Source organism: Balaenoptera physalus (genome assembly GCF_965194825.1).
Source record: "Balaenoptera physalus genome assembly, chromosome: 10".
NCBI lineage: Eukaryota > Metazoa > Chordata > Mammalia > Artiodactyla > Balaenopteridae > Balaenoptera > Balaenoptera physalus.
In genome coordinates this window covers 98,244,267-98,266,624 of record NC_138889.1, presented here as the reverse complement: position 1 = coordinate 98,266,624, position 22,358 = coordinate 98,244,267, and the positions used below count along the sequence as shown (strand labels likewise).

The following is a 22,358-nucleotide window of genomic DNA, read 5'->3' as shown; positions in this document are numbered from 1 at the left end:
TGTGTTTCCAGAGCCAGTGAGAGAGGTGGTAGGACTTGGGGGCGGGGCAGCTTGTGCTGGGGTCTTTGCTGGAGTGCGGCTGGTGAGTGACAAGGTTTGGAAGCCAGATCAGGAATATCACAGCCAGGAGGGGCCCTGGAGACCACACTTCCATTTTTCAGGCGAGGAAGCTGAGTCCCAGAGCCCGGCCCTGGCTTACCTGTGATGGCAGAATCTGTTGGTGACCTCAGCTGTCCTGTCTCCCAGCCCAGTGACTCAGGGCTCAGCCTTCCAGCTTCAGTCAAACCCTCCATTGCCAGCTCCTGTGTTCCTGGAGTCCTTGGAAATGGGGTGTGGAATCCCTTTCTCGACTACAGAGCTTTGTCATGGGGGCTGGTTTGTACCCCAGCAGGTTCGCGTCGTGTTCTTTCTTCTCCCCCGCCAGTTCTACTCTGTCATCCTTGCCCTTGACACAGAGCCCTGAGCCCGGTGGTGATGCTGGTACAGAGAGAGATGGATGATGCAGCCCCACCTTCCACGGGCTCACCGGCTACTTGAGAGACAAGGCCGCCTAAGGCAGGCTGGCCTTTAGAATAATTGCACTCTGCTCTCGAGGGACACACTGCAAGGAAGCCCTGCCACGTGGCAGCCTCGCCTCAGCTTCTTCCCTTAGCCCGTGTACCCTGAGGAAACGCCCACCCGGCAAAACCTGCACCCCAGAGGCCACTGTGATAATGTCGGTGATGCAGCTATGTGACTTCCTAGTTTAGTCCAACCCTGCTGACAACCTAGTAAGTCAGGCATTGTCACCCCATTTACAGTGAAGGAATGGAGGCTCCAGGAAGTTAATCTACCCAAAGACACAGGACTAATGATACAGAGATTTGGACCTTGAGATTTGAAATTCACTCTGCCTGAGGGCCCCGGTGGAGGGTTCTGGGCTGGGGGTTCTTTAGACCCCATCTCGCCCAAGGGGCTGATGGGCTGCCCCAGGAAGGGACCACAGGAAGGATGATGCAGGCTCTGGACCCTCCAGCCCCCATGGTCCCCTTGCTGGGGCTCTCCCTGCCTCCCCTTCCCTCTGCCCAGGGCTGGGAGGCTCCATCTCTCACTGCCCCCACTCCTCTGCTGCCCGTCCCAGACCCCATTTCCAGCTATGTTGCACCAACATGATAACTGAACAATGGGTCTCCTTGTAGCCCTTCCCAGGTCCTGCTGGAGTCACAGGGCCTTAATCCAAGGGAGGCTGGACCCCAGGGAGGGGTTCAGATGCTGGCAACCTGCCAGGGACTTTCACGGGGAGATGCGATGGGGAAGATGGCTTAGAGCTTAGTTCTTTTTGGATGTCATGTTCACCACACCACACCCCCACCACACGCACATGTACACGTGCGCTCATGCACACGCGTGCACACACACCAGCTCCTCTCTGAATATCCAGTTAGGCACAGTTAACTTAGTTTGAATTTCGGCTCTGCCACTTACCCCCAAGAGACACATACGTAAGTCACTTGGGCCTTAGTTTCCTCATCTGTAAAATGGGAATCATAGTACAGCTGTTCTCATAGGGCTATGGGGGTTACACGGAATTCCTGGTCCCCTGCCCCCTTTCCTTGGGAGGAAGTTTTGGGGGCATTTCTCCTTACCAGATGGGGAGGGACAGGTATGCTGTCCCTCCAGCAGAGGGTCTTGTTTGCAAAGGAAGCGGTTCTTGGCTCTGACACTCAACAGCAATGACTCCCCCCTGAATCACCGGAGGCTCGGCGGCTGGTGGGTGCTCTGGGCCCCAGGCCCCTTCCTCTCCCCCAGCCCCTCCTAAGCCAGCCCTTATGGTGGCACATTCTCCATGAAGGGGACAGCTCTGCAGTCCATCTGTTTCTGTGGAAACCAGGCTTCCTGGGAAGGCTACAGGGGGGTTGGGAGAGGTCCTCCAGGACTGGCTTGGGAAAGATGTCTCAGCCCCATCGGCTCTGCTGCCAGGGCAGCGCCTGGACAGCCACCCCTTTAGTATTGTTAATTGCTGTCCTTCGGGGAGTGCATACCAGGGACCAGGCCCCTCCACTGCCTTTTCTCAGTCTGTCTGATCACACAACCCTGTGAGCTAAGAAGTCGTCGTGTGGTTTCACAAATGAGGAAATGGAGGCTCAGAGAGGTTAAGTAACTTTCCTGAGGTCACAGAACAATTAAGAGAAAGAGTTGGGGGTTTGAGTCCAAGTGTGCCTCATCATTAAGTATATGCCCGCCCCCGCCCCTCCCCTGACACTTGTAACGCGCTCCTCCCGTCCCCTCATGAGCCCTTCGCTTCCTGGTCCAATCTCGAGGCTCTGCTTGGCCTCTGTGCCATCATGGCCCCTTCTGTCTTGCCGCCGCTAGGAGCTCTTTGGGGATGTTCTTTTCTGGCCTCAGATGAGGAAGGAGGAAGGGGCTACATGGGGTCAGATCTTGGCCAGCAGGGGGCCTCGAAACCCTTCCCCCAACTTTACTTTGTCCCGAATTTTTGTTGAGCTCCTCCCATGCCTGGAGCTGTCCCGGCCAGGTGAACAAAACCATCAGTAACCCCTGCCCCGTGGCACTCACCTAGAGATGGCTGCAGCTCTCTGAGGTGGTAGTGGGGTCTCACCCAACGTTCTCACCCAGCCTCCAGTCATCTCCTGGGCACCCCAGATGCCAGGGAAAACCCCACCTACTCTCCTGGAGTCTTCAGCACCCCCTGACCTGCTTGCGCACGGTCACCTGGCCAGAGGAGGTACCGGATTGGAACCCAGCTCTGCCTGACCACAAAGCTCCTTCCCTGCTCTCCTGTGTCACCAGCTCACGTGTGGCCTGGGGCAGAGCTCGCCCGCTCTGGGCCTCAGCTCTCTGGCCTGTCCAGCGTGTGTGTGGAGCAGAGCCTCCCCTTGGGCCCTGCCAGGTCTAACTGAGTGTGATCCTGAGTGTTGTGGGTAGAGTTAGGGAGACCTGCTTGCCTTGGCCTGACCGTCCCTCATTTGCCTCTGCTGCCAAAGTGCCTCTGTGTCCCAGCAGGGCCAGCGGGGAGGTTCTCAGGTGGGCACAATACCAGCCCTGCCTTCAGATCACTGGGTCTTGGGGAGGCCAGCTGGCCCTGAAATGATGAGGATGGGCCGGAAGTGGCCCTGGCCGCCACTGAGGGTCCAGAGAGGGGAGGGGCACTGTGCCCTGGGAAGGCTCCCTGGAGGAGGGGGCGTGCAAAGACCCTGAGGAACGGGGCATCGGGATGGAGGGAGTGGAAGGCAGTGGTTCAGAAGGGAGAACAACTGTTCAAAGGACAGTGATTTCCCAGTTTATTGGGAATTGAGGTCAGAGAGGCTGGCCAGGGGCAGAATGCAGAGGATCGTGAACACTGGGTCTGGGGGCTGCAAGCCGCATTTTCCCTTCTCCTTGCCTGGCAGGGCCTCCCAAGTGAGCATCTAGCAGCAAGGGCAGCCCTCCTCCCAGCCCTTCCCCTAGCCTTGGGCAGCCTGGCACCAGCCTGGCACCCGGGGGGCCCTTCAGGAGGCAGTGGGGCCTGGGAAAGGAAGCATGACGGCTGTGACAGGCAGGCTTTTTCCACTGTGCATGGCTGAGTGAGGAGAGGGAAGGAGAAGGAGCGGGGCCCTGCCTGGCCCCGGGCAGGGCACTTTGCCACAAGGTATCGCCTGTTATCTCTCTCCTCCAGCCCTTCTGCAGAGTGGGCCTTCTCATCAGCCCCATTGCACAGGGGCAGAAACTGAGGCTGGGAAAGCTGCGGTGTCCTACAGAATCAGGATTTGAACCCAGGTCTGGCTGTCCCAAAGCCAGTGTTCAGCTGGGGTACAAGGAGGGAGTGGGGGAGCTGTCCTCTGTCCTCTCTTAGGTTAAAATGGGGCCAGCCCTACCTGGAGTGACCTTGAAAGGGAGGAAAGTTCATGGGCAGATCAGAGGGGGTGTGTGGTGTGTCTCGGCGGTGGGGTGCTTAGGGGCTGCTGTGTGCACACGTGCATATGTGTGTATGTGAGCGTGTGAGTGTGGCAGCTGCCCGCCTGCCCTCTCCAGGTGGGGTCCAGTCCTGTGGGTGAAGGAGCAATAGGACGCAGGGCTCAGAGCACTTAACTCTGTAGGGCCAAGTGCTGGGGACCCTGCTCCCTGGAGATAATGTTTAAGATCTCACTTTCCCTGGGAGGCTGTAGGGCCCTTTGTTGGTGGTGAGCTTGCTGCTGGGCTCTGGGCTCTGGGCTCTGGGGACGGCCGCAGTGGGTCCCACCAGCCCAGGCACCTGATGGCTGTGCCTGAGTGATACTGGATGTCAAATGGAGCCCAGGACCCTGTAGCCCCCCTTCTGTACCAGCCCTGGGCCTGTGGTGCCGAGGCGAGCACTGTGCCTGTGTTGGTGGGGAGGGACCATCGGGCAGAGGAAGGCAGCCGACCCTCTGAGCGGGGGTTGCTGACACAGCCCAGGCCTGGTGTGCTGTGGCCTGAGTGTCAGCCTTACGCCGTGGGATTGAGGTCTGGGGGCTTTGCCCAAAGCGTGGAGACGTTAGGAAATGCTAGTTAGGCCCCTCTCCTGATCCTCCCTGGCTTCCACCCCGGAGCCCCTGCCACATGGGGGACGTGGGGAGGAGGGGGTGTCTGTGTCTAAGTGCGCATGTCAACCGGGCACTTGGTACGGGCCAGGCACTACCCTACGCTCTTCACGGAGGTCACATCTTGTATTCTCACAGCATCCCTATGAGGGAAGACCCTTTGCTTCCCCAACTATGGATGGGGTGACTGAGGCACAGAGAGTGTAAGTGACTTGCCCACAGGCACACAGCTAAGAAGTGGTGGCCCTGGGATTTGAACTCAGAGTGTATGGCTTCTGCAGCTAAGCTCTTCTGGCTTTAGCAGTTAGCTGGCACTTTATAAAATACTTTCTGTCCATTATTTTGCTTCTGCTTTGACCAGGCCTAGGGAAGATGTAAGGATTGTGTTTCCATTTCACAGATGAGAAGACTGGGGCTCAGAGAAGCAACTTGCTCTGATTCGTGCCTGACAGATCAGCATCCCTGTCCCCACTCAGGCTGTGAGCTACTTAAGGGCAGGGACCCAGTCCCACCACCCCCTACATGGCTCACAGCACATGCTCACTAAATGCAGTCCTTTCATTTAAATGTGTAGGTGCTGTGCTGCGTGCTCTTGACCAAGCTTCTCCTTTTGCCCCTGGATCTCTAGGAGCTGGGAATTACAGCTCCATTTCACAGATGGGGAAAACCGAGGCTCAGAGCAGTGTGACTTGTTCACTAAACATAGGCAGTAAGGGGCACAGCAGGACTGAGTCAGGCAGCCTGGCCGACCTGGGTGAGAAGGGTTAAAACACTATGGAGACCTATATGAAGGGCTAAAGTCAAGTCTGAGCATACCTGGTGCTGGCAAGGATGGGGAGGAATGGGAACACTCATGCATTGTGGGGAAACGGAAATGGTTCACTGCTCTGGAAAGCAGTCTGGCACTTTCTTCTAGGATTAAACGTAGATTTACCATATAACTCAATATAATTCCACACCCAGGTATTTACCTTCGAGAAATGAAAACTCATGGTCACACCAAAACCTGCACATGAATGTTTACAGCAGCTCTGTTCATAATTGTCAAACTCTGAAACAACTCAGATGTCCTTCAGTGAGTGACAGGGTAAACGAACTGGTACGTTGACGCCAGGTACTGGTACACTGATTCCCACTCTCCTGCCGAGAGGAAGGGACCGTCCATATACACAGCAGCCTGGATGAGCCTCAAAGGCATGATGCTGAATGAAAGAAGCCGGTCTCCACGGTTATATACTACATGATTCCATTTATGGAACACACTTGAAAAAACAGAAACAAAACTATAGTGACAGACAACAGATCGGCGGTTGCCTGGGGTCAGCGGTGAGGGGAGGGTCTGACTGGTGATGCAGCTGCCCTGGGTCCTGACTTGGAGGCGGTGGTTACCTGGATCTATACATGTGCTAAGATTCATATAACTACAGACCCCAAAGAAGATTCATTTCACTGTATGCAAATTAAAAAATAAAAGGCCAGAGGGGAGGCCGGAAGAGGAAGGGTGGCGACCAGCTTGCCTGGTGCTTCCTTCATGGAGGGATGGGTGAGGGGCCAATGGCTTGCTGGCTCCCGGGGGGCACCCTCCCGCGGGTCCACCTGGCAAGTGGGAGGGACGCCAGGCTGATCATAGCTTCTACCTGGATTCACCAGAAGGTGGTAGCAAGCGGCTGAGGTGTTGTGACAGTGCCCGGGCCCCCCCCCCCCCAGCCCCGAGGAGCCTGGTTAAACCCTTGCTGCCCCGGGCGGCTGCCCCCGCTGACCAGCATCAGGCATTCATTGAGCTGCCTTCCTGGTCACCACCAGCCGCCGCCTCCCATTCCCCGGGATGTATATACGTGGGAGAGGAAAGCATAGCTGCCCCTGTTTTACAGGTGAGGAACTAGGCCAGGGGGCTTAGGAGGGCAGTGGGGCCTGGACATTACTCACTAAAGACCTCCAGTAATGACCTTGGCCATTATTTCCAAACTCGAGCTGGTATGCTTCCTGCCCAGTTCATCCAGTGTAGAGCCATGTTTTCCGAACACGCCCCCATTTGATTCTTTGTTCTGATGTTTATTTGCTGGGTGTGCTCTATTTTGTTCTAAGACACTGGGTCTTAGTGTCTTAGAGGCTGGAAAACTGGAGGTGACCTGGGGACATTTCTGTGCCCTGCCTCTGGCTGGGGCTGAGAGGGTGAGACTTGCCGGGGGCCACACAAAGACCTGAGTCTGATGCCTGGAAGCCCACCTCAGGTCCCTGGTTGAGGGACAGGCAACTTCTGAGCCTTGTCTGTTATCGGGGGTGGTTTTCCTGCCTTGCTGGAGAGTAGCTGTGGGTGGGAAAGAGGTGCAGGGATATGGGAGGCACCCAGCACTGGTGCGGCACGTGATAAGGTGGGGGGGTACTACCATTTTTCAACCCGGTCTTCTATCGAACCTCATTGAACTTGGTTTTCTCATCTGTAGAATGGGTGTAAATAGTACCCATCTTGCAGGGCGGCTGTGATCACAGGAGCCCCCTCAGGGCCGGCTTCTGGAAGCCTTTACCTCACTGTGGTTTACACTGTTGTCTCCTCCACATAGATTTTGTTCTGACTGAAGGTGAGGACGGCCACTCAACTCACATCAGCGTCTCCACTGCCCGGCACACAGTAGGTGCTCAAGAGCTGGTCTGAGGTGGAGCTGGGGGGAGGCCAGAGGTTGGGGGCCATCAAGGATCGTGGGCAGACCTAGGGGGGGTGAGGGGAGAGCAGGGAGGGGCAAGGCCCGGACTGCTGCCACAGAGCCCTGCCAACTCTCCTGGCCATCCCTCCTCTGGCTCAGCTGGGTCCTGGGGTCACCCCCTCCCCTTCTTTTCAGTGCTGGCAGGTTAGAGGGAGGTTGTCTGGGAGGGTGGGTGGGAGGGCTTGCTGGGCAGAGGAATTGTCTGGGCAAAAGTTCAATGGCGGCCTGGACTCCAGAACTCAGGAGCCCTACCCGGGCTTGGGTAGACCCTTCCCTCTTCTGGCAAGGCTGACCCAGACCCCAGTTTACCCCCTGCCCCCAGGAACCTTTGGATACAGTCTCTATCCAGGCCTGAATGCCTTGTCCTGGGCCTATACCTCCTCCAGGGCTGTCTGTAATGCTCGCTCCGGCCTGGTCATCTGGGGTGTACCACATCCACTTAGGCCAGATGGGCTGGTGGAGCTGGAAGGCCTTAGGACCATCTGCCCTAACACATTTTACAGATGAGGAAGCTGAGGCCAGGAGAGGGCAGTGACTTGACCCTTTTTAATCACACAGTCGGGTGGTTAGGGAGCCCAGTACTGAACCTGGGCCCTCAGATTCCTCCTCCAGTGTCCACCTGCTGCCCCAGGTTGACGGGGAGGCCTCCCCAGGCCCTGGGCTGGGGTCTGGCTACTCTCTGAGATCTGGAAGCTGGGCAGGGCCCGTGGCTGAGGCTGGTGTCTCCCTGCAGCCCTCCTACAGAGGCCGGGCTCCAGGACAAGATGGCAGCCAAGCAGCCCCCACCTCTCATGAAGAAGCACAGCCAGACGGACCTTGTGAGCCGCCTGAAGACCCGCAAGATCCTTGGCGTGGGCGGGGAGGATGACGATGGGGAGGTCCACCGCTCCAAGGTGGGTAGAGCTCGGAGGAGGGGCCTTGAACCAGCCACATGGGGGTCTGCCTCTGAGCACCAATTTGGGGAGGCAGATCTGGCCCACTGTTTGGGGAGAAGAATAGCTGAGACCCATTATAGCTGCAGGGAGCCCCCAGATTTAGCTCATATTTTCTAGAAATCTAATGGATATGTCAGAGGAATAGTAGCAATAATGAAAATGGATCGTTAGAATTAGTTGAGTGCTTATTATTTGCTTGCTAGGGCACCGGCTACTTTATAAGCATTATTTACCTTGGGAGAGATAGGGTCAGTTATTAACCCATTTTATAGATGAGGAAACTGAGGCTCAGAGAGGTTAAGGACTTCCCCAGGGCCACACCAATAAGTGGCAGAGCCAGCCTTCAAGCCTACATCTGGCAGACCTCTGAGCTTTCATCCTCAGCCACTGTATTTTCAGCTTCCCATAAGCCCCGGTGTCAAGAGGAGGAAGAGAGGGTGTGCCTCAGTGTGACCCTCCCGGCCTGGGTGACCCTTTGGCTAAGCAGAGCCACCTGGGCATCCAGGGGCCTCTGGAAGGGGGTGAGTAGACTGGGCAGGCAGAGCTGCGTTCAGCCTGGTTGCCTCTGACCCCTCTGTGTCCACAGATCAGCCAGGTCTTGGGCAATGAGATGAAGTTTGCTGTTCGGGAGCCTTTGGGGCTCAGGTGAGCATTACGAGTTTGGTGGGGGGCAGGGCTAGGGGGTGGGGCTCATCAGCCTTGCCCCTGTGTAGTCTTGTCTTTGGTTCCATCCCTTCAAATTCCCTCCCCCAGACCAGCCATCCCTGGGCATCTTGGCTGGAGAGGGAAGGGTCCTGTGGGGCCTGGGGTGGCAGCAAGGGGTCTGGCTCTGACCTTCCTCTCCACGCCTCCCCAGGGTCTGGCAGTTTGTTTCTGCTCTGCTCTTCTCCGGCATTGCCATCATGGTGAGTCCCTGCCCCACCCCTGGGACCTGGCCCCCTCCCCTGCCCTGGGACCCCTGCTGCCTTTCTCTGCACGGCCATCATATTGAAGCCCCATCTGTCCAGACTCTCTGGCTGCCTCCATGACCTGTTCTCCTGACACTTATCCCCACCTGTGCCCTGCCCTGGAGCATCCTAGCTCCCATGGTCCTTGGTCCCAACTCCTTGTTGCTGGAACCTCAGATCTTCTGTCCTGGTATGGAGGGGTCGGGGGCAATCAGTGTCCTGACCCTGGGCTGCTACTGGGGAGAGGAAGGAGATGTCCAGGGGGAGTTTCCACAGTGAGCCCCTCACCCTGAGCCTCCCGCCCGCTGTCCGCAGGCCCTCACCTTTCCTGACCAGCTCTATGATGCAGTCTTTGATGGAGCGCAGGTGACCAGCAAGACCCCCATCCGCCTCTATGGCGGCGCCCTCCTCAGTGAGTATTGCTGGGGCCGACTCTGGGGAGGTGATAGGCAGCCGAGGGACCAATAGGGGCTGAGGGAACATGGGGAGCCTTCTTTGTGCTGGGGCTCCCCTTCTCAGATCCCACGGTTCAGCCAACCAGTCTGTCTCTGCTGGGTGTGTGCTGCCATCTTGTGGCCACTGGTAGGATGTCCCCAGGGGATTGGGACTCTGGCATCATCTGGGACAAAGCACTTATTGAGTGCCTGCTGTGTGTAGTGCACCACCTGGGCATTGGGGTAGAGAAATGAAAGAAGCCCAGGCTCCGCCCTCCAGGGCCTCACAGCCTAGAGGAGGAGGCAAAATCAACACAGTGTCTGTAAAACCCTCACCCTTGGACCGCCCACTTGAACCACTTCTGTCTCCTCTCCAACCTGAGTCACACGCAGCAGTGCCTGTTAGGAAGCTAAATGACAGCATTTAAAACCCAGCACTGGTGGTGTCCCTCCTCTTCTCCAAAACATTCTATGGCTCCCTATTACCCGCAGACTGAAGTCCCAGCTCCTCCCGGTCTCTGATATTCAGGGTCATCTGTGGGATGGATCCAGCCTGCCTGCCAAACCTCCCTCCCCCACATCCCACGGTGGGCCCCGGACTCCAGCCGCACCTCCTGAGGCCCAGTCCCCCGTTTCAGAAGGCCTCTGCGACTTTGCAACCCAGTTTCCCCAGCCTTGTGCCAACTGCACTTCTACTCGACATTCAAGGGCCAGTGCCAGTAGCTCTGGGGTGGGGTTGGGGGGTGGGGACTGGGACGGCTTCAGGCCCTTCAGCCACGCAATGGGAGAGCTAGTGTTACGGGGTTATGGGTCAGGTTGGATGACGGATGAGTTTTAATTTGAGCAGTGGGAGTGGGGGCAGGGCGTGTCCGGGATCCTGGCTACTTCGTCAGAGGGAGGAGGACCAGGCCCCCTGCCCGTCCCCCAGGGGGGCGGGTGGATCAGGCTGCTCCGCCCCCCACTCCCCTCTCTGTCCCCCACCCCAGGCATCTCCCTGATCATGTGGAACGCTCTCTACACGGCTGAGAAGGTCATCATCCGATGGACTCTGCTCACTGAAGCTTGCTACTTCTCGGTGCAGTTCTTGGGTGAGTCCTGAGGTGGGCAGTGATGGGGAAGCTGATGGGGTACAGGGTGCGGGCAGCTTGGCCCCTGGCCTCCCAACTCTTGCCACTTGGTTTCTGGGAAGTGATGAAAACCTGTGCGAGGGGGAGGGACGCGTGTGGCTGGGTTGACCTGTACACCTGCACACCTGTGCTCACGCAGCTGATATGTGCCTGTATCCTCCTGCATACACACCCGTGCACCCACAATCCACTGCTCACTTGTGGACCCAGCACAGGTGTGATGGCACACACCCAGTTCTGCCCACATGATCGCCCCCCGTACCTGCCACGTGGGGCGCATCATGGAAGACACATCTATGGGGTTGGCAGCTGATAGGATGCCCCAGCTCAGGGCGGGGGCCAGTCAGGCAGCCACCCTGGGGCCCATGGCACCCCGTGCTGGGGGTAAGGGATAGCCCCACCTCTGACCTGTGTCCCCTCCTGGCCTCTCTCCCACAGTGGTCACTGCCACGCTAGCCGAGACGGGCCTCGTGTCCCTCGGGATCCTGCTGCTCCTGGCCAGCCGCCTCCTTTTTGTCGCCATCAGCGTTTACTTCTATTACCAAGTCGGCCGAAAACCCAAGAAAGTGTAGCCGCCCGCCGGGCCAGGGGGCCCCTCTGGGGCAGGGAGGCCTGGGGACCTCGGCTTCCCTTTGGTTCCGGAAGGCAGGAAGGACCCTGCCCCAGGCAGGCAGGAGTGGCCGCCTTCCTCTCCTCCTGGGCACTCCCCGAATGCTGTGATCTCCTGGGCCCTCAGGTTTGGGGAGGGATGGAGCCTCTGCACCCCATCCTTCCCCCCACACGGTGACGCCTCCCGTTCATGGGTCTCTCGGCCTCTGGATCCCCTGGACAGATGCTCAAGGAAGAGCCTGAGTCACAGGCATCCGGCCAAGGCCAGGCTCCTGCCCCTCTGTCACAAGACCCTTCTTTCTTGAGAGGCTGTGGACTGCCTCCTTGTCCTCCCCCTAGGCCCCCAGCCAGTCTAATGCCCAAGCAGCTGAACTTGGCTTCTGCCCATGCCTGGAAAACCTTAGAATTTGACCCTGGGCCCCTTCCCTTCCATGCGAGCGCTCCCCACATGCAGGGGACCCTCTGCCCCATAAACACACAGCGCAGCTGCGGGCTGGCAGGCAGGGGTCCGTCTTTGACCCCTGGCACCTCCCTTTCCGCCTTCTGTGAGGTGGGGTGCAGGTAGCAGGGCCCTGTCCTCAGCCCCGGCCGCCACGGCCTCTCCTCGGGCCTCGCTCTTGGCTGCCCTGCCTCCACCCCAGCTCCTGAAGGCCCCTAGGTGCCCCCTCTCCCAACTGGCCTGGGTCCAGAGGCTGCCAAGGGCCTCAGCCACAGGCCGGCCCCGACAGATGGGCACCCGGGTAACCCCAGATGGAGGCCACCTGTAAGTGACGGGGTTTGTGGATGAGGAAGAGAGAGAAGCATGTCTTCATCACTTGGCATGTCCTTCAGGGTCCGATGTGCACCGGGCTCAGCCCCCTCATCCACCCTCCCCCCCTCCCCAGGGTGCTGCTCTCTGGCCCTCTGGCCTGGGGTGCCTCTGAGGCCCGGCTGGGTAGGACTGGGTGCCCTTCAAGCTCAGCAGGGGCAAAAAATAGAAATATTTCAGCAAGCCGCCTCCTCTAATGCCCAGCCCCCATCAAATGCCCTGGAGGAGGCCGACAGCTGGCTCCCTCAGAGATGAAGACCCCTGCAGGCCCGGCAGCCTGTGTGCCCCCCCTGAGTCCTTTACCCGACGCCCCCCTTCCCTCCAGCACCCCAGGAATGGCAGCCCCCGTGTCCTGGGGACAGGTGTGGAGAGAAGCAGCCCCGGCCCCAGACTCGCTTCCCGTCTTGGAAGAGAGTGTTTAGGGGGCGAGATGGTTGGTCCTTAGGTGCAGCCCAGCTCTGGCTGCTGCGCCCTGGGCCCGGGCCCTGCCCACGCTGGGCCTCGCTGCCCTCCCCCGTGCCCAGCTGTCCCTGCAGCCACACGTCCAGGGACACGGCCTGTGCCCAGCAGAGCACGGCACCACCGCTGTTAACACAGCCGAGGAGAGAGGCCCGGCGGGTTGGGCGCCCAAGGCTGTGCTGCTGGTAACCGCGGCCGAGCGGAAGGGAGGCTGGACACTAGGGAGAGGCCGTCCTCTCCTGACCTCCATCCCTCGAGCCTGAAGTTCGTGCCTCTTCGCAGAATCCTGCCCCCAACCGCGGAGCCCCAGGCAGGCCCGGAGCCACGGCAGCCTTTGGGAAGTGGTATTGGCTGGTGGGCAGCGCCCCCAAGCCAAGGCCATGTCCTCTGCGCTGACCCATGCTTTTTGAGGCCTGGCTAGCACGCCGCCAAGCGGCGGATGGTCTGTCCTAATGACCGCTGGGCTGGGCGGATGGACTTCCCCCGGGAGGCTAGCAGGGCAGGGGGAAGTCCGGGCGCTGGAGCCGGGCTTTGCGCCGGGCGTCCGCGGGGGCAGAGCCAGCCAAGCTGAGGGAGGGTGGCAAGACCTTGTCCCCGGAGTGGTAATGTGGGCCTGCCGGGACGATGCTGTCCTGGCTCTGCCCCTCCTAAAGGTTGGGGAGAACCCAGAATGCCCCTTCCCCGGTTCACTCTTGCCAGCCTCCTGCCTCGGCCCAGCTTCCCCACCCCGACCCCAAACCAAGACCACCTTTCCTCACGGTCACTATTTATTCTTTGTTCCTTTCTCTTTTTGTAAGAAACAGTCACAAAAACCAGTGCAAAACCATCAGTGTGGGCGTCCTGCTTTATATTACAAAAACTCCTCTTGATATAGAATATAAAAAAGGGAGGCTCACAGGAAATAAACTTGATAAATTAGCTCTGCTACCTACCGCAAGGAACACAAGAGTTTTCAAAATAGACTTTCGACATAGGACCCACCGGGGAGGGGAAGAGGGGGCTTCTAGGGAGATGGGAGTGCTGGGCCTCGGCCGGTTTGGGGATCCTGTCTGGGCCCCTTAGGCATGGAGAGGAGAGCGGGGACAAGGGAGGCTGGGGAGGGGCCCCAGTGCCCAGCCACTAAGCAGGGAAGGTGGCCTTCGGTGTTGGGCGGGTTATGTGACCAAGTGCAAGGTCTCCCCTGGCACCTGGCCTGTTAGCGGGGTCAGGAAGTCTCAGCAAAGAGACTTCCTACCCTCCCGCCTCCCCCAGCAACCCCAAATTGCCATCTGCACCTATTATGGGCTGTTGCTGCTGGCCTTTGCCTTCTCATGCCCCCTCAGGATGGCCGCTGGGAGCCTCGCAAATAGCTACCAGCCTGCGTTAATGTTGCAGAGCAGAGACACCTGCTTCCCCTTTCCAGCCCCAGAATGTGGTCAGTGGGGGCAGACCAGGGCTCCTTGGCCCCTTTCTGGAGAGCCCTTGGGGATGAGAGTCTTACATCTGCCCTCAAACCCACCTCACCCAGGTGTTCCTCCAGGACCAGCCTTTCTTCTCGGGGGCCCGGAGGGGATAGTGCCCGATGCCCGGCTCGTCTTACCTTGAAGGCCCCAGATTCTCCTGGGCAGTGGGGACCAGATGGGGCCCTGACGCCTGGGGCGCCCCTGGACCGAAGTCACACAGCTGCCCAATTTGACCCTAAGCCCTGCCTAGCCAGCCTGATTTTTTTTTTTTTTTTTTGTCAACCTCATGCCAGCCCTTTGCCTCTGCCAGGAAGTTGGAGCCAATTTGTGGGTGGTCTAGAGACCTGCGCTGGGGTACAAGCTGCACGGCCCCCTGGGTCCTGGGGTTGCCCAGTCGCTAGGGAGCTCATAACATCATTTATGGAGTTGCCAGGGCAGACTGATACAGGGACAATATGGAAAGACCCAGCCCAGAACGGGCCAGGACTGGTGAGGACAGCAGGGTGAGCGCAAGGGGGAAGGGGAGAAATGGGGGGAGGGTGAAACCAAATCCTTACAGCAGGCACAGAGCTCTGGCTGCATCTCAGAAGGGGGTAGGTGGCAGAGCAGGGGAACACTGGGCTCTAGGCCACTGCTCTGTCTCCCAGTGGCTGGAAAGCTGGAGGGGAGGCTGGAAGCTGGCACAGGGCCTTTGAGATAGAATGGGCTCTTCCCTGACCCTGAAGAGGGACAATGAAAAGAGGAGAGCGGGCACCATACTGTCCCTTCCACACCCATCCCTCAACAAGCTGGAGTTGCTTGGCAGACGTCACTAATCAAGATTACACTGTCCTCCCCCATTGAGTCCAGACCAAGCCTCAGATTCTCCGCACAGCCTCTGGCAGCCGCTCCTGATTGATCAGGGTCGAGGCATCTTGCGATACAGTTGCTAACACTGGTCTAGAATTTGAGACCTGCATTATGAGGGGCTGATTTGTGGGTGCTGTGTGGGTGTGAGTCTGTGGGGAAACCTCTCCCTGCCAGATCCTGGAGGAAACACTCAGAAATGTGTATGGACAGCGAAGGGACAGGAAAACCGTGTCACAGCAGAAATGATGAGGTGCCCTGGGGCACCTCTTTAGCCTGGAAATAACGGGGCTCGGGGGGACAATGTGTGGCCTTAACGCTTTGGGAAGGAGAGAGAGCAAGTGGGATGCCATGGACAGAACCACAGAAAAACAGAAACCTCTTCCGTATATTGAGCTGATGCTAAAATCAGAGCAGTCCAAAGAGAAGCCTGTCTTGGGAGGTAGTAAGCTCCCCGTCCTTGGAGGTGTGCAAGAAGGTGGAGAAGTCTTGGCAGGGATCTTTTGGAAGACATCCGAGTGGCAGTTCTGAGTGAGGAGAGGAGAACCAGATGATCTTGGGGGTTCCTTCCAGCCCTGGGGGCCAGGGAGTTGGTGGAGTTGGTGGAGGAAAGGTGGGCAGTGTAGAAAAGGGGCTGTGGTGTGTGTGCATGTGTGTGTTCCTGGGACTTAGAGAAAAGTGTGGGGAGGTGGCAGGGAGAGCAGGGAGGGCAGAGTCCAGAATTTTCTTAGCTGTGGAGCCGGGAAGAGGCAATTCCTGACCAGCTTGCCCGCTCTCTTCTGGGGAAACCAGGATGCAGAGGCCAGGGAGGGGTGTGAGCAGTAGGTCTGCTGGGACCAACAGAGCCTTGGAAGGAGTGACAGGCAGCCTGGGGATGGCGGCGTTCCTGTCCAGAACTGTCACGCATGTGCTGTGTGACTGTGGATGAGAAACTGCTCCTCTCTGGGCTTTCCAGATTATTTGCTCCAACAGATGGGGAAGCACGGACCCTACCGGCTGGGCCATCCTTGGATCCAGCATCTGCAGCCCATTCTTGGCCCCGGCCTGAGGCAGGGACAACTCCATCCTCAGAGGACCAGGGACTCCAAGTAGGTTCCAAGTCCTCAAGGACATGGTGACCACGTCTCCTCAGGGCCCCTGGGCTTTGCCAACCTTTCTCCACAATTTTCTTTTGCCTCCTTCTTGCCTAAATCCTTATTACTTCCTTGGCACCAGATCCTGAAGCTGTGAGTTGAGGGCCCAGGTCCCGGGCTGCCAGATCTGGCTGCACCAAGGAGGGGGCCTGGCCCTGGTGTTGCTTTGGTCTCTAGTGCAGACTGCATCCTGGGTTCAGGTGCCCGGGCCCCTGCGGAGAACCCCATGGCGCCCATTCCGGAGTCCAGTCGGGCTACATCAGTCCATATTTTTGCCTTCATTTTGTTTTGTTAAAAAAATAGCTATTTTCCTCTGCCCCATTTCCTGGCCACTCATCATGGCCTCACCTCCTCCCCCAGGGCCAAGAGGGCAGGGGTGAGGGGGAGGGGAGGGCATTGGGTGCTGGGCAGTGGTGGGTGGGGTGAGTCTTCAATCTTCAGGCCACACCCTCTACTGGATGCCCCGGAAGAGGCACATGGCAAAGATCATGGCAAAAAGCTGCAAAGAAAGTAGGAGTTTGCTTGTCAGGCTGGGCTCACAGCCCTCCAGGGGGCTGTCCCTCCCCAACGAGAAGGGGCTGTCTGCTCTGGGACAGGAAGGGGGCTCACCCATCACTCTTAGCACACTCCTGCTGCTGGCACTCCTGACACTGCCCTGGGGGCAAGCCCCTCTTGCCAGTCACTGGTCCCCTTCATGCCGTGTAGTCATGAAAAGAAGTGGGCTTTGGACATGGGTTCATATCCGGCTCCCTTATTTGCCAGCAGCAAACTTGGGCCAATACTCAGTTCCCTTCTCTGGGCCTGAGTATGTATCAAGAGCCTACCACGTGCCGGGCACGGTTCTAAGTGCTGTCTCAGAAACATTTTCACAGACCAGGAAGTGACACACAGGGAGGTCAGGTAACCCACCTAAGGTCACACAGCTACAAATGGAGGATCCAGGATTGGAGTCCAGGTATTCTGACTCCAGAGACCATGCTCATAGCCCCTGCACTCGCCTCCTTCCAGCTCACAGGAAGGAGGTGAGATTGAAGTCTAAGGCAATTAATGATGTAATGAAGCCTGTTATATAGTAGATGCTTAATTAGAAGTTACCAGGATTGTTACTAATAGGCAAGGAAGATGCAGCCCTTCTCCAAACTACGAGCACAGTCACTGAACACCTGTCTAAGGGCCCTGGGGTAGTGGGGTGTGCAGAGACCCTGACTCAGAGATGCCCAGTTCTTCGGACTGGCTGATGCCCCTGTGCCAGCGCTCTTGCAAGTAGTGCAAGGCGCAGTCCCCAGACCACAGGCTCATGGCCGAACCTCCAGGAGGGACAGTGGGGTGGAGGAGGCAAGGCATACGGTGAAGGTCCCCGAATCAGAGCAGGGTTCTGCCTGGCACAGAGGCCACAGCTGGGCTTATGGGCTGGGTGTGAGGGCAGCAGGTCAGGAACACAGGCATTGCTTAGAGAGCCCCCATTACACGCCAGGCACGTAGTCCCCAGCACCTGTAAACCCCACCGTGCCCTAGGAGCAGGCTTTTAGCACCATGTTGCAGTTAAGGAAACTGTGGCTCGGGCATCCTGTGCGTGGGGAGAGGCAGAGCTGGAAGTTGAACTCTAGAAGCCCATGTTCTTCCTGCAGGGGACCCACGCCTGCGTTTTCCCAGGGGGCCTGGTACTGATTTGTGTTTCTTGTTCATTGTTTCCTCCTAGGAGAGGACTTGTTCACCTAGAACAGCGTTGGCATACAGTAGGGGCTCAATCTTTGCTTGACGAATGAATGAATGAATGACCCCTCCCTCTCCCCATCCTCAATAGTCTCCACAAAACTGCTCTAAGCAGGGCTGTAGGACACAGTAAGAAGCTAAGCAAGGCCATGTTTATGGTGCCAGGTGGGAGGGGGAACGCTGAGGATAGGGCGGCCTGATTTCATTTCCTGGCTGGCCGAAGACTGGCGGCCCCTTTCTTGAGATGGGCGGGCCTGGGCAAAGCCCTCTGTCCAACCTCCCAGGGCAGCGGGTTTGAGATCCGGGAGAGGGTGGTAGAAGGAAGGGAAGGGGGCAGCTCCGCCCTGTGGCCAAAGCGCCACCTAGTGGTGGCTTCAAGAGTCTGCGGCTGCCTTCCGTTTGAGGGGGCTCAGGGCCCTTCTGTCTTCACCTCTGGGGCTCAACGCGCGCTTGTGAGGTTCACAAGGCCCCGCAGGCCCTGAACACCCCACAGAGAATGGGCCTGATCTAGAAGCACAGGCTGTAGCCCCTCCCTCAAATCAGCTGCGTTGATCCTCCAGTCAGAGTTCACTCTGGACCGTGGGTAGGGGTGAGGGCAGTGACTCTCAGGGCCTGTCCATCCCCACTGCCCGCAGACTTGCTCAGATGTGTCCAGAGTCCCAGGATGACTCGCAGGCAGCAGACAGACACGGCTGGGCTTACCTGCGCATCGTCCCTGCAGTGGGGACCCACTGGGTCCTGGGTTAAGGGCCTGGAGACGGAGGCAGGCTGGGGGTGCAGGCCATGGGGGATCTGCCTGAGACCCTGTGTAGGTGTCTGTCTTGCTTCTGAGGAGCCACAGAAGCGGGGGCCTTTACTTACCTCGATGGCCAGCACCCCTATGGCGAGGGCTCCGGCCAGGTAGACGTAAGTTTCGAAGGCGTTGAGGATCACCGTGTAACAGCCCTGGGAGGGAAGGACCAGAGGTAAAGCCATAGCCAGGAAGGAGGGACAGAGGTCAAGGGCCAGCCTCAGGACTGGGGTGTGAAGCCTGGGAACTGGCATGTGGCCCCAAAGCTCAGGCAGCAGCAGGCCTACCCTGTCACACCGCTGCTGGGACAGTTTGGTGGGGAGGAGCGGGGGAGGCAGGAGGCCCATAAGCTCAGCCACTCCGCAGCAATACACCAAAGACCCTCCTGGCCCTCCAGCCCCTCAGGCGGGGCTGAAAACTGCCAGCCTGACTGCTGCCAAATCAGCCACAGACCCTTTCTTCTTTTTTGATTGGAATATTGGGAAATTTCCAATAAATATCTGGGCTCCTTGCTTCTCTCATAAAATCAGAAGATCCAGCGAGGTAAGCCATCATTTCTACGTGGCAGTACCTGGGGACAGGTGTTCCCTGGGGAACCACCATCCCCTATTTTCCCACACCCACCCTCTCTACTCCTTCCCATTACCAGCCTGGCAGCTGGATTTTGGTTTGCAGCCTCTGCCCTAAGGAAACACAGCCCATTCTTCAAGACCCAGCACATACCTCACCTCCTCCAGGCAGCCTTCCAGGACCAGCCCAGCTCTCACAGGGCCCCTTCTAAATGGATTAAATTCCTGTGCTATTACTGCTTTCTCAAGCAGTCCTCAGGATGTACAGCCTGAGATAGAGATGGACCCAGTAAGAGAGAAAGAGAAAGAGAGGGATGGCATGCGAGCAAAACCAGGAGCTGCCAGCACGTGACCTCAGCCCCATCCGACCCTGGGTGCCTCACGTCTTGGTCATCTTCATGTCCATGCTCCTTCCCCCAGCACCATGCTGACCAGAGACTGATGCATGGTAGTTGCCTTGAATGAAATGTATTTTTAAAGGGGGAAATTTTTCTTTCTATTATGAGAACCTGCATATTCTTTGGGCCCAGCCAGAGGAACTGCAAAGGGAAGAGCCCCCGGGTGGGGGTGAGGATCATGCCTGGTCCCTGTTGGGTGACTCTGGCTGTTTCTGAGCTCTGTTAAGATTCTTGGGTGATTCTTAGGTGATTCTTGGGTGTTCACGCCCATTGTCAATCACCCAGAAGCCCCGCCTCATTGGCCGGAAGTGGAAATGACGCGCCATGAGGCTGAGCCCAGGCAGGTGGACAGCAGGACGTGATCTGGGCAGAGTGGCCAGGCGGATGGCATGAGACCCTCCTGCTGGAGGCTGGGCACGGAAGGCTCCCACAGGCCCCCCTTTGAGCACTCAGCAGCAAATAGGATGTACCCAGATAAACAGACCCCTCCAGCACGATGACCTGGATCCACAGTGCTCTTGGGGCTGATGGTGTGTCAGAATCATCTGGGCGGTGGTTAACAGTGCAGATGCCAAGGCCTCACCCCCTACGTCGTGAGCAGATGCCCCAGGTGATTTCTAATGCCTTTGCCATGGCCGGGCTTTGAGACACCACAGTCCTGGCAAGGACAACAAGGAAAGAAGGTCTTAGCTGAACTCGGGCCTTGTCTCAGCAATGCCACTGGGAGCCCAGCTAAGGGCTGTGTGATCGGAGCCCTAAGGGCGCCCTCCCACAGGCCAGCTGGTCAGGAACCCAGAGTGGCTGGAGGCAACTTCAGAGCTGGCAGGGAAGCCCCATCTGCCTGGCCAGGCCAGGGCCATCCTGGATCCGCCTGCAGACCCGTGTCAGGGCAGAACTCAAACTGCCAACCCCCTTGGTCTGTTTAGCTCTTTTTAAAGCATCAGAACCCCAACATGTAGAGCAATGGCAGCAGAAAGCTGGCCCGCTCTGGAGGGAAGGGAAGGGAGACAGGTAGGAGCCCAGGAGGGATGCTTCTGGCCCCCCGTCATCCCCTCTGGCTGCCACCTGCCTCCCGGGGCCAACGACAGCACCCACTGCTCCACACCACCCCTCTACCCCAACACTGGCTTTGTCGTGCAGTTTGGGGGCCTTCCAGACAAGAAGCACCAATAACCCGGGGAGAAGTGGTGGTTACACCAGCCACTTGCTTACTGGGCGAACTGACAGGCATACCTCGTTTTATTGCATTTCATGGATATCGTGTTTTTCTAGAAATTGAAGGCTTGTGGCAACCCTGCGTTAAGCACGTCTGTTGGTGCCATTTTTCCAACAGTGTTTGCTCACTTCGTGTCTCTGTGTCACATTTTGGTAATTCTCGCAGTATTTCAAACTTTTTCATTATTATTAGATGTGTTACAGGAATCTGTGATCAGTGATCTTTGACGTTACTACTACCTCTCGCTGATGGCTCAGGAGATGGTTAGCATTTTTTTTAGCAATAAAGCATTTTTAATTACGGTATGCATGCTGTCTTTTTAGACATAAGGCTATTGCACACTTAATAAAGTGTAGTGTAAACATAACTTTTATAGGCACTGGGAAACCAAAACATTCGTGTCCCTCTCTTTATCACGGTGGTCTGGAATGGAACCCGCAGTATCTCTGAGGTGATCCTGTACTTACTTTTTCTAGGCCTCACTTGCCCCATCCAGAAACTGGGGCTATGTAGGCTAACTACTTCATAGGATTGTGTGAGGATAAAATGAAGTGCTCCAGACAAAGCACATTGAACAGTGTTGGCAGGGAGCCAGCCCTCGGTCCCGTTAGGACCATGCTCTCTCTCTCTCTGCCCCTGGGTGGCAGGAAGTGTCTGAGTGCAGAGTTGGGTGTGTGGGTTTACACTCTATGGCCCTGGGGATCTGTGCACGAGACACACACACACACACACACACACCCTGGGGATCCGTGCACGAGACACACATACACACACACACACACACGCCCTGGGGATCCGTGCACGAGACACACACACACACCCTGGGGATCCGTGCATGAGACACACATACACACACACACACACACACACACACACACATACACACACACACACACACCCTGGGGATCCGTGCACGAGACACACACACACACACACGCGCGCGCGCGCCCTGGGGATCCGTGCATGAGACACACACATACACACACACACACACGCCCTGGGGATCCGTGCACGAGACACACACACACACACACACACACCCCTATACTACAAGGGGCAGGAGGAGCAGTAAATCCCTTCCTGAACTTGAAGTTGATTTTATGTGCCTCACCCGGGCCGGTGGGTGGGAGTTGTCCCCAGAGGGAAGACATCCCTGCGCCCCTTATCTGCTGTGGATGAGGTACCTGGGGCCTTAACTGCTCATCTGCCCTCTGTTGGGCTGTGGCACCAAAGACCCTTTGGGTCCCTGGGCTGAATCGAGCAGACCAGTTGGCTGACGGAGGCCCTGGTACTGAGACGCCCTCGGAGGAAGCAGGGAGGGCAGGGGGTGAATGGAAGATGCCGCCAACACTTAGCGAGTGTCCGCTCTGGCCAGAACTCTGCTGTGGCCTCATGTGCTTGTTATGACTTAGTCCCCATTCCAGCCCCTCGGGGAAGAGGAAAGGAGGGAGGGAGCAGCTGACTACTTGCTCAAGGTCACACCCAAGGAGGCAGGGAAGCGTATTTACACTGAGGGAAGTCCAAGCTCCCAGGAGCTGCACCAGGAAGCCTCGGTTCTCGCTCACCCAGGCGGGGTCCCTGGGTCAGGGCCCGGAGCTGCCTACAGTCCGGGGTATCACCTCTTCCTCACCCTCAGGATGGATGCCCACCCCTTATCCTGACCCTGCCCAGCGAGACGCTTCAGGGGACCAT

General features: G+C 57.8%; 2 protein-coding genes across 7 annotated transcripts in view; one reads left to right on the top strand and one right to left on the bottom strand.

The window, feature by feature from the left end:
• Positions 1-22,358, top strand: part of TP53I11 (tumor protein p53 inducible protein 11) — a 69,660-nt gene that overhangs the window by 4,374 nt on the left and 42,928 nt on the right. For 3 of the 5 annotated variants that reach the window (XM_082410617.1, XM_082410618.1, XM_082410619.1), the window contains exons 2-8: positions 7,100-7,167; positions 7,974-8,133; positions 8,762-8,820; positions 9,032-9,080; positions 9,438-9,534; positions 10,543-10,644; positions 11,122-13,388. In XM_082410617.1, the coding sequence (XP_082266743.1) occupies positions 8,005-8,133; positions 8,762-8,820; positions 9,032-9,080; positions 9,438-9,534; positions 10,543-10,644; positions 11,122-11,255 (570 nt within the window). In that variant the 5' untranslated portion in view covers positions 7,100-7,167; positions 7,974-8,004 and the 3' untranslated portion in view covers positions 11,256-13,388. Of the gene's footprint in view, positions 1-7,099; positions 7,168-7,973; positions 8,134-8,761; positions 8,821-9,031; positions 9,081-9,437; positions 9,535-10,542; positions 10,645-11,121; positions 13,389-22,358 lie in introns of those variants that run through there. The other 2 variants (XM_082410620.1, XM_082410621.1) reach the window with 1 other exon arrangement.
• TSPAN18 (tetraspanin 18) overlaps positions 15,218-22,358 on the bottom strand; it is a 180,824-nt gene continuing 173,683 nt past the window's right edge. For both annotated transcript variants that reach the window (XM_082410587.1, XM_082410588.1), the window contains 2 exons: positions 18,555-18,638; positions 15,218-16,479 (listed from right to left, as the gene is read on the bottom strand). In XM_082410587.1, coding sequence (XP_082266713.1) covers positions 16,432-16,479; positions 18,555-18,638 — 132 coding nt within the window. In that variant the 3' untranslated portion in view covers positions 15,218-16,431. The remainder of the gene's footprint in view (positions 16,480-18,554; positions 18,639-22,358) is intronic.